General features: G+C 35.1%; 1 protein-coding gene across 1 annotated transcript in view; it reads right to left on the bottom strand.

Annotated features, from left to right (window-relative positions):
- Positions 1-14,183, bottom strand: part of LOC129265548 (adenylate cyclase type 10-like) — a 62,605-nt gene that overhangs the window by 45,762 nt on the left and 2,660 nt on the right. The window contains exon 3 of the mRNA XM_064101868.1: positions 6,483-6,626. Coding sequence (XP_063957938.1) covers positions 6,483-6,626 — 144 coding nt within the window. The remainder of the gene's footprint in view (positions 1-6,482; positions 6,627-14,183) is intronic.

Raw genomic sequence — 14,183 nt, 5'->3', positions numbered from 1 at the left:
GATCATGATACTTCGCGGATAGTTGTTGGTAATACTTGTGCTCATAAAATATCAAAATGACTGACAAAAAATAAAAGTGATTGTACATGTAGGCAATGGACGTATATTTATTCACTTGCATTATTCAGTCTTCCTACTTTAAAAAGTGTATTTGACAGAAACACTTTATATCTTGCAGGGTTCTTTTTTTATTAGTAGTATTATTATTTATTTCAACATCATTGTTTGGTTGGTACACATATTTTCATAGAAATAAAGACATGAAAGAGCGCTTGGGGAGACAACCCAAATATTAATCATGTATGAAAAGAAATGAAAATGTAACAATTTCTTCTTCGTTTGATTTACAATAAAACAAGATCGGTCTTTGTTGCTTGGGGGCAACGGCTTTTCCCTACCTCGTAGAGAGCAGACCTGCCAACCTTCTACAACCACAATAAGTATTCTTATAAGGGGGAAAAAGTATTTTTTGACAAAAAAGAGTATTTAAAAAAAAAATTGTCTCAACGTAACAATCGCCAGCCTGTTGTAGTGAGATCGGTGAAAAACATGTGAGATGACTTAACTTGAAAACTTGATAATTCACCCTTTTAAACATGTGCTCGTAGGCGAGAATTTACTTGTTCTTTTCATGCAACAAGTAACTGGTCCGACAGAGATTTTTACCGGTCTGGGACTGTTGGATCGGCGCTAGTGTCGCATGCTGTGTATAATACATACTCCATTATCAGAAATTTAACAAAAAAGTAACAAATCATACAAAATAAGTATTGGTGTATTTATAGCAAAAAGAGGAATAAATACTCTAAAAAGGGAACGGTTGGCATGTCTGAGAGAGCTATCTTTGTTTACAAATTCATTCACCGCCCTTTCACAAGGTAAACAAAAATCAAAAAATTTGAATGATTGAATTGAATTTATTACCAAATATCACTGTCAGGTACAATTAAAAGGAATAGTACATCACATATAAACAAAACATTTGGTAATTGGAGCTAACATAATAGCAAGATGCTAATCGAGGTTAGCCCCAAATAATGTCATTATCATAGTTTAAACAATAAATCTAACTAAATCTCAATATTGTACATCAAAATCAATACTAATTCTACTTATACTGTTGCAGAAAATTTCGATCATTTTCAATGAACATATTTACACTATTTACAAGAAAAAAATATCTTAATTATTCACAAAATCTTTATATAGAATTATTGTTTTCAGGCAGTATTTTACCATACCTAATTAATTATAATCTTCCAGTAGCATTAATTTTAACGATTTGCTAAATATCTTACGACTGGGGGTGTTTCTAACATTACTTGGCAGAAGATTCCATAAAGTAGGACCAGAAAATGAAATTGATTGTTTTCCCAAATTGGTATTATTTTTGTCAAGATTAACATTTCGCTTTTCTCTATTTCTTGTATTGTAAGGATGGTCTATAAATGAAAAATAATCAATAAAACTATGCGGCAACCGATTATTAATTAAATCGTGCATAAATACTCCTATCAAATATTGGTATTGTTTGAAAATATCGAGAATATTTAGATCATAAAATAAAGGAGCAGAGTGATAAGTATGATGGTTGAACGTCATTATTCTAGCTATTCGTTTTTGAAGTAATAATATAGGGTTCAGGGTTGTTTTGCACGTCCCACCCCATACTTCCAGACCATACGTTATCTGTGGTAAAATAAATGAGTTGTATAACATAACTAAGATTCTCTTTGTTACATAATTCCTCAATCTATAAAGTATTCCAATTTTTTTGCTTAGCACATTGCAGACAATGTCAACCTGTTTCTTCCATGTAAGGTTTTTGTCGATACATATACCAAGAAATAATGTTGATTCAACACAATCTAATAAAGTTCCTTTCAGTGACAATTGTCCTGATATCATAATATTTTTTCGTCTATTTTTAAACAACATATATTTAGTTTTCGTAACATTGATTGTCAATTTGTTGGCATTGCACCATGCTATTATATTGTTTAAATTGAGACTAATTTCTGATAAATCAATATGTTGTTCATCACAATTGAAAGTATGAAATAAATTTGAGTCATCCGCAAAAAGACGGAAATTGAAATAATTTGATGAGTTTGCCAGATCGTTTATATACAACAAGAACAAAGTAGGACCCAAAACTGATCCTTGTGGAATACCGCATGAAATCGACCTGTATTCGGAATTTACACCATCATAATTAACAAATTGCTTTCTGTTTCGTAAATAATCATTAAACCATTCTACTGCCTTACCACGAATGCCATAGTGTTCTAGTTTCTTAATGAGAATAGAATGATTAATTGTATCAAAAGCTTTAGCAAAATCGATGAATATTCCTACTGTCACCTTTCCTTCATCGGTATATCTTGTAATTTGATTAATCAGATTTATCAGTGAAAGTTTCGTACTGTATCCATTTCTAAAACCATATTGGTGTTTATACAATATTTCATTCTTTTCTATGAATTTCATCAATCGTACATTCACTAGTTTTTCAAATATTTTGCTAATCGCGGGTAAAATCGATATTGGTCTATAATTTCCAGGTAATTCTTTATCTCCCTTTTTGAAAACTGGTATAACTCTTGCAACTTTTAATTTATCTGGAAAAATGCCTGTGGTAAATGATAGATTGAATATATGCGAAAGAGGTTTGCAAATACAATTCATAGCATATTTCAACAGTCGAACTGATATGTCATCATAGCCACTTGCTTTAGATTGATCAAGAGTGTATAACATTTCTTTAACTTCTGAACTTGTTATTGGCAGGAAGAAAAATGTTTGACTAATGTATGGACCCATGAACTCTCGGTAATTAACATTTGGCTGCTCAATTTTCTCAGCTAGATTTTTCCCAATAGTAGAGAAATAATTGTTGAGTGAATTTGCTATATCAATAGATGAAGTAATTTCGGAAGGTTCATTTTCTTGGTTAACAACTAATTTGTTAATTTTTGAATTCAGATTCGAGCCACTATTTTTATTCAAAAGTTCATTGATATGACCCCAAGTTTTCTTTGAATCTTTTTTGTCTGCTTCAAACTTATGTTCATAATGCATTTGCTTTGCTTTCCTTAAGACGGCTGTTAACTGATTTCTGTATTTTTTATATTTATTCAAACAATCTTTATTATAATTTGATTTTATAATTTGAGAAAAAAGTCTGTGCTTTGTCGATATTGAACGCTTAATACACCGTGTTATCCAGGGTTTATTTTTCTTTTTCTGTTTAACACATTTTGTCTCAATAGGAGCATGTTTATTACAAACAAATAAGAACTGTCTTTGGAAAATATTATAAGCTTCATTAGGATCCATACATTCTAAAACGCTTTTCCAAAAATTAGTAGTAACATGTAGATCATTACAAAATGAATCTATTGAAAAATTATGAAAGTTTCTCCGTGTTACACTATTTTTTCTTTGTTTAACACACTTGAAGTTCTTAAAAACGGAGTAAACTGGGAGATGGTCAGAAATATCTACTTCAATACACCCTGCTTGAATAGGATAGGCATATATATTAGTATAAACATGGTCAATGAGAGATATGCTAGAACTTGTTATTCTTGTTGGACTTGTTATCAACTGACGTAAGCCATAACATTCTGTCATGTGAATAAAATCACGACAACTTTCAGTTGGAGATAAAAGATTTATATTGAAATCTCCTACAATAATGCAATGGTTTCTGTCTAGATTCAAGTTATGCAATTGTTCGTTGAGATCAAGACTAAATTCTTCAAAGTTACTCTCTGGTTTTCTATAAATTACCCCAAATATGATACTCACATCCTGAATGAGAATTTTCAGCCATAATGATTCAGCATTGTGCAAGGACAAATTAGGCATTCGTTTGTAATTAAGTCCTGAATGAATATAAGCACCAACTCCTCCTCCTCTTGTAATATTTCTACATTGTAATTCAAGATTATACCCTGGCATTAAAAAATGATTTACGTCTTTAACATTCCAAACTTCTGATAATGCGACTATATCAAAAAATGATTTCAATTCATCTTCATATACTTCTTTCAACATTTCAAAATTGCGATTCAAAGATCTCACATTCACGTGCGAAATGGAGAATGGCTGAGAAAAAGCTTTTGTCGAGGAAAAATTTTCAGGAGAAAGTGATGCTGTTGTTATTTGAAATGGGTCAAGTTCTTCGTTATCATTAAGCGAAATTCTGTTGATAAGTGTAGTATCCATTACGTTCATAAGTATTACGTAAAAGAAAAAATAAAGACATTACATATTTACAGTTATTTCAGCTTCGAAATATCTTCTTTCGAGAATATGATGACAGGAGCTGATTTCTCGTCCTTCCTGACATATATTTTTCCATTGTAAGTCCATAAGAACTTGTACCCAGCATTTTTTCTAGCTCCATTGGCGAGTCCTAGCAGCTCTCTTGTTGCACCGACGAGGTTCTCGTTGACGAAGATCTTCAAAGTGCTGCGAAGGTTGATTCCAAGATCCGCAGAAGTTGTGCCCCGTAGATGCTTCCTACCATCATAGACAGCATTCCTAGCTCTTCGATTTGTAAACCTGACAATTATTGGTCTTGGGTGCTTGGCAGACGGTTTCGGTGCTCCGAGGCGGTGTGCAATATCGATGTCGCCAGCGGTGATATCTGGGTCGATCCTTTTGGAGATGATCAATGCTACATCTGCTGGGTTCTCCTGCTTCTCTTCTGGAATCCCAGCGATCTCAAGGTTTTGCCTCCTATGATTCCAGTGAAAAATACGGCTAATGACGAATATTTAGCACGTGTGAACCCAAACTAGAACATGATTAGAATTACGAACGCTAATCACAGTCAAGATTACAATAGCAATCATCATTACAAAGATGATTCAAGATTCACGTGTGAAAAGGCCCGAAGACGACTTGGATTGCATGATAGCTCTTATCAAATCCATGTGTTCTTTCAAGTGTGCATTTCCATTGTTGCACGTAGCTTGATGTATACAAGAAATATATATTTTCTTCTTCATTCACATTTTATCCTTTGGAATCCAAGAGAGTTGTCATTTAAAGATACATGATACACGTTTCAAAATCCAATATACTGGGATACAGAAATCATTTAAAACGAGTCGCCATCAAGGAAGGGGTATTTGCGAATCAGAAATCCTCAACACTGCTCGATGACCTCGTTCTCTCAGCAATCTATGGCCGGTATCCAAGAAATATCATTGTCTTCATCATGATTCTACCGCGTAATCCCAAACAGACCTTCCATATGAATGCTTAATACCAGAGATTCCTCAATGACAAGGCAAAATGGCTATATTTAGCCTCGCATTTTCACAAGACTTTTTATTACTGCCAACATTAATATGATATGTGTCGGAAAAGACGAGTCTCAATAAATACAGTACAATGCCAAATATAGTTTCTATTTGTTTTTGTTTTTAAAGAAAAGAACAATCGATAGTCCATCTGACAAGTGCTGCTACATGTACATGGATGATTGCCTCCCGGGGGGGGGGGGGGGGCACTCAGTATATAATGCATAGTGGGTATGTGCCGCGGAGGGGACCCCCATTTTTACACTCAAATTTCCGTTCCAAGGTATAGCATTTTTGTCTTATTGAGAAAAAGAACAAAGAAAGCCGCTCCAAGGCATAGCATTTCCTTCTTATCGAGAAAAAAGAAGAAAGAAATCAGCTCCAAAGCTTCGCATATTTTTCGTTACGCCGTTCCGGTCGCATTGATCTGCTACAATTTTGGTGAAAATCGGCCGTAGAGCGCTTTTCGACCATCGCCTAAGCGCGAGCGCACCCGGCGGAGGCCGCGCTAGCTGCGTCATGCACGATTGCCCGTTCTATAGGGATGCATACGCACTCACAGAGATAGGGAGATCCGTTCCGAGGACCCCCGTTTTCGCAAACATTTGTAGTTCCGAAGCCCGTTCCGAGGACCCTCCTTTTTACAATAAGCCCGCTCCAAGGCCCCCGTTTTTTGCCTCGCCCGCGGCACACCCCTACCACTTTTTTGGTCGAGTGCCCCCCCCCCGGGGATTGCCTCCCCGCAATCTTCAGCATATTAAAGATGTAATGGCAAACAACAGGTTGATTTTCATCACACATGTAAGCTATCAAACTCTGCCATTTGAGGCAAACACTCAGATAATTATATTTGTCAAAATTATGCTTTATTAATAATGCTAAAATTAACCCTCGTATACAAATATGCCTTATTAGAGAGAGAAAGAATAAATTTACACAAACAACCATCAAACGTAAAACTGATGTGTTTTTATAGTGTTATGAACATTTCAAGTTCTAAAATATCTTACAGTCTACTACAAAGTTAAAATAACCCCAATTAATAATAAAAACAACTGTATTTGGAGGTATCGTAATCAATGTCAGAGGCACCAGTCAATAAGTTCAGATAAATAGTGAACATCTACTTAAATTATAAAGACACTACCGGTGATTCTACCCTACCTGCAAACTTGAGGACGTCTCCCTCCGTGCCCAGGATGTTCTCTACTATTTCTCCGAGATAGTCATTAAGAGTTCGAGAAAGACGGTCCGTACCACAACCTGATCGTGAACTCATGCTGTATCGCTCGCATAAGGCAGTGAAACCTATGTAGGGTGATAATATATCATCATACTTAAATTTGTTTGTATTCCAACTTCGTTATTTGTATGACTAGATGTCATATGTTTTAATACAACTGGAACGTCTATGGCAGTCTTGCCTGCAATACGCGATAGCAGCAATGCTGGCTTTGAGGAAAACCAAGGTGAATAATTGTTCACCAAAAAACATCATTCATATGACGATTTCATTGACCATAAATGACATTTGCCCTTAATCATGTGACCTAAGTCTTACTTGCAAGACGATCAGTTATACTTACTTACCCTAACGCAGACCTGCCAACCTTCTACAACCAAAAAAAAAAGTATTCTTATAAGGAAAAAAAGTATTTTTGACAAAAAAAAAGAGAATGTTTAACAATTTGTCTCAACGTAACAATCACCAGCCTCTTGTAGTGAGATCGGTGAAAAACATGTGAAATGACTCCACTTGAAAACTTGATAATTCATCCTTTTAAACATGTGCTCGTAGGCAAGAATTTACTTGTTCTTTTCACGCAACAAGTAACTGGCCCGACAGTGATTTTTACCGATCTCGGACTGTCGGACCGGTGCTATTGTCACGCGCTGTGTATAATACATACTCCATGATCAGAAAAAAGGAAACAAATCATACAAAAGAGTATTATTGTATTCCAACCAAAAAAGAGGAACAAATACTCTAAAAAGGGAACGGTTTGCACGTCTGCTAACGTCCAAGTTTCATGAACTAAATCAAAATTCTTTTAAAGTTATGACATTTCAAACATTTATTAACCTTAGTTAAGATTTCGATGTTGATTCCCCAGCAGGATCTAAAATCATTGACCCTATATGACCTTTGACCTTGTGACCTAAAACTCATGCAAGACGATCAGTGATACTTGGTTACTCTTACATCCAAGTTTCATTAAAGCCCCTTTCACAATTGACGTACGACCACTTGCGACCTTTTGGTCGTGCGACAGGCTGCAACAGGCATCAATCGCCAGTCATCTCATAATATCGCACATAGGCTTTCACAGTTGCAACAGTTGTCGTACAACAAAAACAACCAGTAAAACCCGTTGCACGAGTAAGTCGCTTATGATCCTATTGTGCTCGTGCGATCACATGCGAGTGTTGCACGAGGGATTGCGAGGGGAACGGTCGCACACAACGGTAGTGCAATGTTGTAAGCCGTTGCGATCGGTCTTGCAACAGTCTTATGGCCCATCATATTATCGCACCCAGTCGCAAGACAGGTCTCTGTACATGTAGGTCGCTAGCACATGTGCAAGTGTTGTACGACCTCCAGTCGAGTAAATGCGACTACTTAGTTGTGCCACCTGTCGCACCAAGTCGTGCAACGTTGAACAACACTCCCACGATGATCGCCCGACCGATGGTACGACCCCGGATACGAGCTGATGCGAGTGAATCAGTCGTATTTGATCGCGTTCTGATTTTGAACATGTTCAAAGTTCAGATGTGACCAGTCACGACCACCTTGAGTTCGTGCGACCGTCTACAACGACTGCGAGTGCTCGCAAGTCACCAAGAGATCGATCGTGCAACAGCAGGAAAAAACTGTTGCAGGCGGTCGTAAACTGGTCGGATGTCAATTGTGAAAGGGGCTGTACGGTCGCATACATGCGAATGCAACGGTAGTGGAATGTTGTAAGCCGTAATTTCGATCGGTCTTGCAACAGTCTTATATTATCGCAACCAGTCGCAAGACTGGTCTCTGTAGGTATCTAGCGCATGTGCAAGTGTTGTACGACCTCCAGTCGACTAAATGCGACTATACGTAGTTGTGTCACCTCTCGCACCAAGTCGTACAACGTTGAACAACACTCACACGATGATCGCCCGACCGATGGTACGACCTGATGCGAGTAAATCAATCGTATTTGATCGCGTTTGGATTTTGAACATGTTCAAATTCAGATGCGACCAGTCACGACCACCTCCGACCACCTCAAATTCGTGCGTTCGTCTACAACCACTGCGAGTGCTCGCAAGACACCAAGAGATCGATCGTGCAACAACAAGAAAAAACTGTTGCAGGCGGTCGTAAACAGGTCGTACGTCAATTGTGAAAGGGGCTTTACTAGATCACCGGACGAGATCCTTATTTAAAGTTAGATCCACATTTAAAGTTATGACATTTAAGATATCGATGTTGATTCCCCAACAATGTCTGTAATTTCCTTGACCCAAAATGACCTTTGACCATGGTCATGTGACCTGAAATTCAGGAAGGATGTTCACTCATACTTAATTACCCTTATGTCACAATTCAAGTTTCGTGAAAAAGGTCCATATACTTTCTAAGTTGATGATATGTTGAGTTGACGAGTTGAGAATATTTCATAAATATAACACTGGTTATAAGATTTCAATGTTAAAGATCGTCAACATTGAAGTCTTAGCCAATTAATCTTGCTCTGCTATGCAGGCGATACTAATGTATATACACACTTAAAATGTTGGGCAACATACTGTCCTCTGTGTTGGGTAATGTATGTTTGGGTAATGTATGTTGGTAAAAATTCATTCTGCGCAATCATTATCCAATGGAGCCAATTTTTTTACACAATTATTAGCTTTATTACCCAATTTGGACAGATTTTAACCAATAGTTGCGTGAACAGTATGTTGCACAGTGATGGTTAAAAATCGGGCCTTATTGCCCAACCTTTGCAGTGGTGCTAAAAAGTTAGTGAACCCCACAAGAAAATGGACATATCTAAAAGTGTTCAAGTTTTGCCATGACGTCAGGTGATAAAATTTTACATTCAATAAAGTCTGTTTCTCTGGGCTCGCCTGACATTGTAGTGTTGTTGTCTACATTCAACACTGGGCATAAAGGAGCGCATTTTGTGGTGGGGTTCCGTAATTTTCTAGCACCACTGTATGTATACATATACATACAGCAGGTAGACAACAAAAAAAATCAAAATCTGTATAGGTCTTTAATTTACAATGTGAATGAATACGTCAGCCGTTGGTTTACAAAAAAAAAAATAACACAAATTTGATTAACCAGATAAACTAGACGAATGTATTCATCATTGTAGATTATGCTAAATAAAAAAATCAATAATTTTTTTTAAAAACTTTTCTATTTCATTCTTACATACTTACAGTATTGTTATTATTAGCATGATAACCCAAGAATACACATCTAATTATCATTATTATGATTTCCATGTATGACACTGCTTTAGATTGAGGCCTATTCCTGTTTTAACATTATTTCATATCGATGTATAGGCCTAAAACCTCTTTCTTTTTTCTTTACTTCTTTATCTTACAATAAGCTAAATGTTACTGTTTGTTCTTTTTTTTCTTCTTGATGTTTCACTTTTAGTATTATTTATTTGAACTTTAGTTTTGCTGTATATAATTATTCCAAATTATTTGTAATCTTTCCTTTTAATGTGTGTATTTCTCTCTTTGTGCAGGAACATTATGTGAAACGGCATGCGAGGTGATTAATGTTTTATCCTGTCGAAAGATGCTTTAATAAATAAATGAAATGTAAAATATATAAAATATAAATGCTAAACATTTTCACGAGCATATGCAGATATTAATTTTGTGCGTCCTCTTGTAGTCTATTGTTTAATTGTTGTTATTTTTTTCAAAAGAAATGGTTGATATATGATTGTCTTGTAGTTAAAAATATTAGCATTCTCTGACTTGATTATGATTTCAATAATTTCAGTGACAGTTTATATGTAAAAGTTAATAATTAAAAAGTGTGATTAAAATCGTACATTTGTAAATACATGTATAAATGCCTTGTATATTTTCACGATTATGTTGTCAAAATTCCCACAGTCAACAAACATGTAGTGTACTACTAACATATGTGTTTGGACTATATTTAGCTGAGCTAATCTCAACATGGATTTTTTTTTGCCATATGTGGTAAAAACCATTTGAATTGAATCAGTCAACGAGGCTTCATGGGGTAAATTCTTCTAAATTTAGTTTTGTGAATCCATATTTAGCCTGCCCATTGCTCGTTTATGCAGAACCCTCGCCCATCTTTAGAGCAGAGCGGGGAGCAGAGTCGAAATACACAGTGAGCTTTCCTGATCACAATATACATTATTCACATACATGACTATGTCGAGGATGTTGAGGAAATAAATTACAAGTGTTGATAAAGCTCAATTAGAATACAACACTATTACCCAGAAGCTGATGGTTCTAACCTTTTTAATCTTCACCTGTCCTTGTCCTCACATGTCCTCACTATAATTATGTTGTTATCACCGCTGTTCTTGCAATGTGTAAACGTGTTTGATGGAGTTAATTAAGCTTGACCATGATTTCCGTCATAACTTTCCTCAGTATTAATGGTAATGATGGTGAATTATGCAGTAACTGGAATTTGAGATTGAAAGTAGGCGGACACCGCAATGAAGTTACCTAGGAAAATGTATGAATCATACTTCTATATGTTCTACAGGTGGATCAAAAAATAAACAAATAAAAAAAGTTGTATTGCTATTGAGTATTTCGATAGAATGAATGTATCTAGGTAAAGAAATAAAAATGTTAATTAATCGACCATGATATTCTTAATAATAAAATAAATTCTTGATTTGAAATTGGTTGAGCATTACAATAATAATACTACAGAACTAAAGCCTGCCTCGTCTGCAGGTGTATCATGTATCAATAATGAATTGCAATCTAGTTCATTTATGGGGGGAGGGGTCTTACAAGGCACGACTCCTATTCCATGTGATAGCTGAGGTTCATTGTTCATGCAGGGATTGCATATCCCTGGTTCATGTATATTAAAAGACGGATAATATGCAATATCCTTCCCAATTTCTAACACATTTCTTCCTCTTTTCTCCGCGTTTCCGAACTGCGGTCTTTCATGAAAATCGGAAATACCCGCAGCTGTCAATGTCTAGCTCTGCGTAGCGTTCTTGATTTTCTCTAAACACCGTTCCCTTCCCTCCTGTCCCAGAGAAACTTTCATCACCGAAAAAAGGGATTTTAGCTAATCAGGAAAAGGGGCAATAATAAAGTAAAATTATCTGCTTCCCTTTCCAATTACGCACTGTTTTGCAGTGGTTTATTTGCATGTGTACTTTGAACGTATTTTGAATATAATTTTAGTAAAGCATTTCTGCCATCTTAATGAGTGCATCTTTACCAATGAAATGTAAGTTGGAATGAATAAAAACTATATATGGTTTGCAGGTTGGCCTTGGGCTTTACTACTTCAGAAACGAGAACAAAAAATTAAAAATTTTCAAGAAATAAAGTTTAACTATAGCACTCGTATAGGCACCTGTATCAATGCCACATTGAGGGGGGCACATCCGACCCGTGCCCCCCCCCTCAATCTGGCATATGTAAATATGCCTTCTTACAGAAGTGTGCCCCCCCCCCTTTGAAAGACACAACATAGATTTTTAACGGGAATATGCCTTTCATACATTTTTTTGTGCTTGTCCAATAGTTGGACGAAATGATCTGAATTTTTTTACCTATGAACCCCCCCCCCCCTTCCTTTTTTTTCTTGTCAAATTTTTCACGGGAAAATTAAAATGTGCTCTCTCCCTTTTACAAAATCATGGATCCGCCCCTGCATTGCGGACACCTTTTTATATAGTTAAATTAGAGTGTAAAACTCTATTAAAACAATGGCAATATGAAAAGGGGGAAGAAATAAACGCAAATGCACCAATTTATAGATATTCCTGATTCATCATTGACTCTATATGTCGAGGACCCCACTAGAAATAAGCTTTTGAGCTTGGCAGTGGGTTAGCCTTTTAAAGCATACACTGTAAAAAAAAATTAGTTGAAATTACTCAATAAAATTGTGGCAAAAAATTGCCTTAATATTTTCAAGTATTTATGAGTTTGGCAGTTTTCAGTAAAATTTACTTATTTTCTTTGCATCCATTTTACTCAAGAAAATTAAGTTACAATAACTTAATTCAATTAAGTAAAACAATCACTAAAATATTTGAAAAATCATATTTGGGAATGGATTTTCGTGATTCGAAAGTCCGCTCCCCCGTCGTCCCACTTTTAGTGACATCATTTTCATCTTAGACATCTTATATCCAAATATTAGACTTTGTGCATTGTCACTTACCTGTACATGTATAGGTACTGACATTGATATTTTATACCCGATCGTTTCATTCTTACAAATAAAACAGTGAGAATAATATAAGCATTGTCCGAAAACCTAGAAAGAAATCTGAAATTTTCACCTAAATGACTATTTAATGTTGCTCTTTCTTTGATTCAACAAAAGAATAAAATAGTTAGCACACCCTTATCCAAAACAATTTCAAATAAAAATAGATATGACAGTTATTAAAAAAAAACATTTAATTGCTCTAATGAATATTCATTCATTATTTAAATAAGGCGTTAATTGAAGAAAAAAAAGAAAATTCAACATGATTATATAGCTAATAATCATCTTTGCCACATTGAGTTAGATTTACTCAATCGAAGCAAGCTACATGTATCAATACGTGAATTTTCTTAAATGTATATTGAACCCAAATAAATAAAGTAAATTAAAAGACAAGTTAAAACTACTGAAAAAACGAAAAATAATTACAAATTATAAATTCTACTTATATACATTAAGTGTTAACTACTGATTTCAGATTTTTTTAACAGTGTATACTGATTTTATTCTTCATTGTATACAATCCATTGTTTACTGGGGATAGAAAATCAATCAATAACCAGAAACTTTGTAATAAAATTCCCGCATTACACACATGCGATATTCCTAAATTGTAAAACGACGTGCAGAAATCAAATGGAAATACTGGAATATTTTACCCAGACACATTTATCTGTTCGAATAATCCTAATTAGGCTAATCGATTAACATCATTATGGACAATGCAATGGACAACCCTTGTCAGAAAGGATTTCATGAAGGGTCCGCGGTCGGCCAGTCACTGACCGAAATTAGACAGCTGCATGAAAACCAGTTTATTCATTCACATACATGATTTATTTTCGGTACTAATACAGTCGTTGATAATAAAAAAAAAATATATAGAAAACACTTGAAGAAAATTTGAAATGTGGTAAGCATTATTTTACTCAATTCCCCCTAGTGAAATGAATACTTGGTTGACTTTGTTATTATTTAAATGGGAACTAATCAAGCCTTGAATTTCATAATCAATTTTGAATAATAAAGCACACTTCGTTATTCCAGTGCAAAGAAAATAATTTTTTTTAAATCCAAAAATACCCAAGCCTCGACAAAGAAACGATCGAAAGAGAAAGGAAGAGAAACAAAAAAGGAAGGGGGTATTCAACTCAAGTTCATTCATAAAGTGTTTATTGAATCTGTGAGTTTGGAAAGAGAATGTGTTTGATGTTTTCACTGGTTTATCTGTAACTTGTGGTCTACAACTCTCTGTCATCGTAAAAGATAGTTTAGAAATTAAAAAATAGGAAATTTTAGCAAATAAAACATTTTCTTCTCGTAGAAAATTGATTTTTTTTCTTCATAATGTATTTATTTTGCTTTTTTTTTATATACTCACTCTATCT

The sequence above is a fragment of the Lytechinus pictus genome, chromosome 7, assembly GCF_037042905.1.
Source record: "Lytechinus pictus isolate F3 Inbred chromosome 7, Lp3.0, whole genome shotgun sequence".
NCBI lineage: Eukaryota > Metazoa > Echinodermata > Echinoidea > Temnopleuroida > Toxopneustidae > Lytechinus > Lytechinus pictus.
This window is presented reverse-complemented; position numbering and strand designations above follow the sequence as displayed.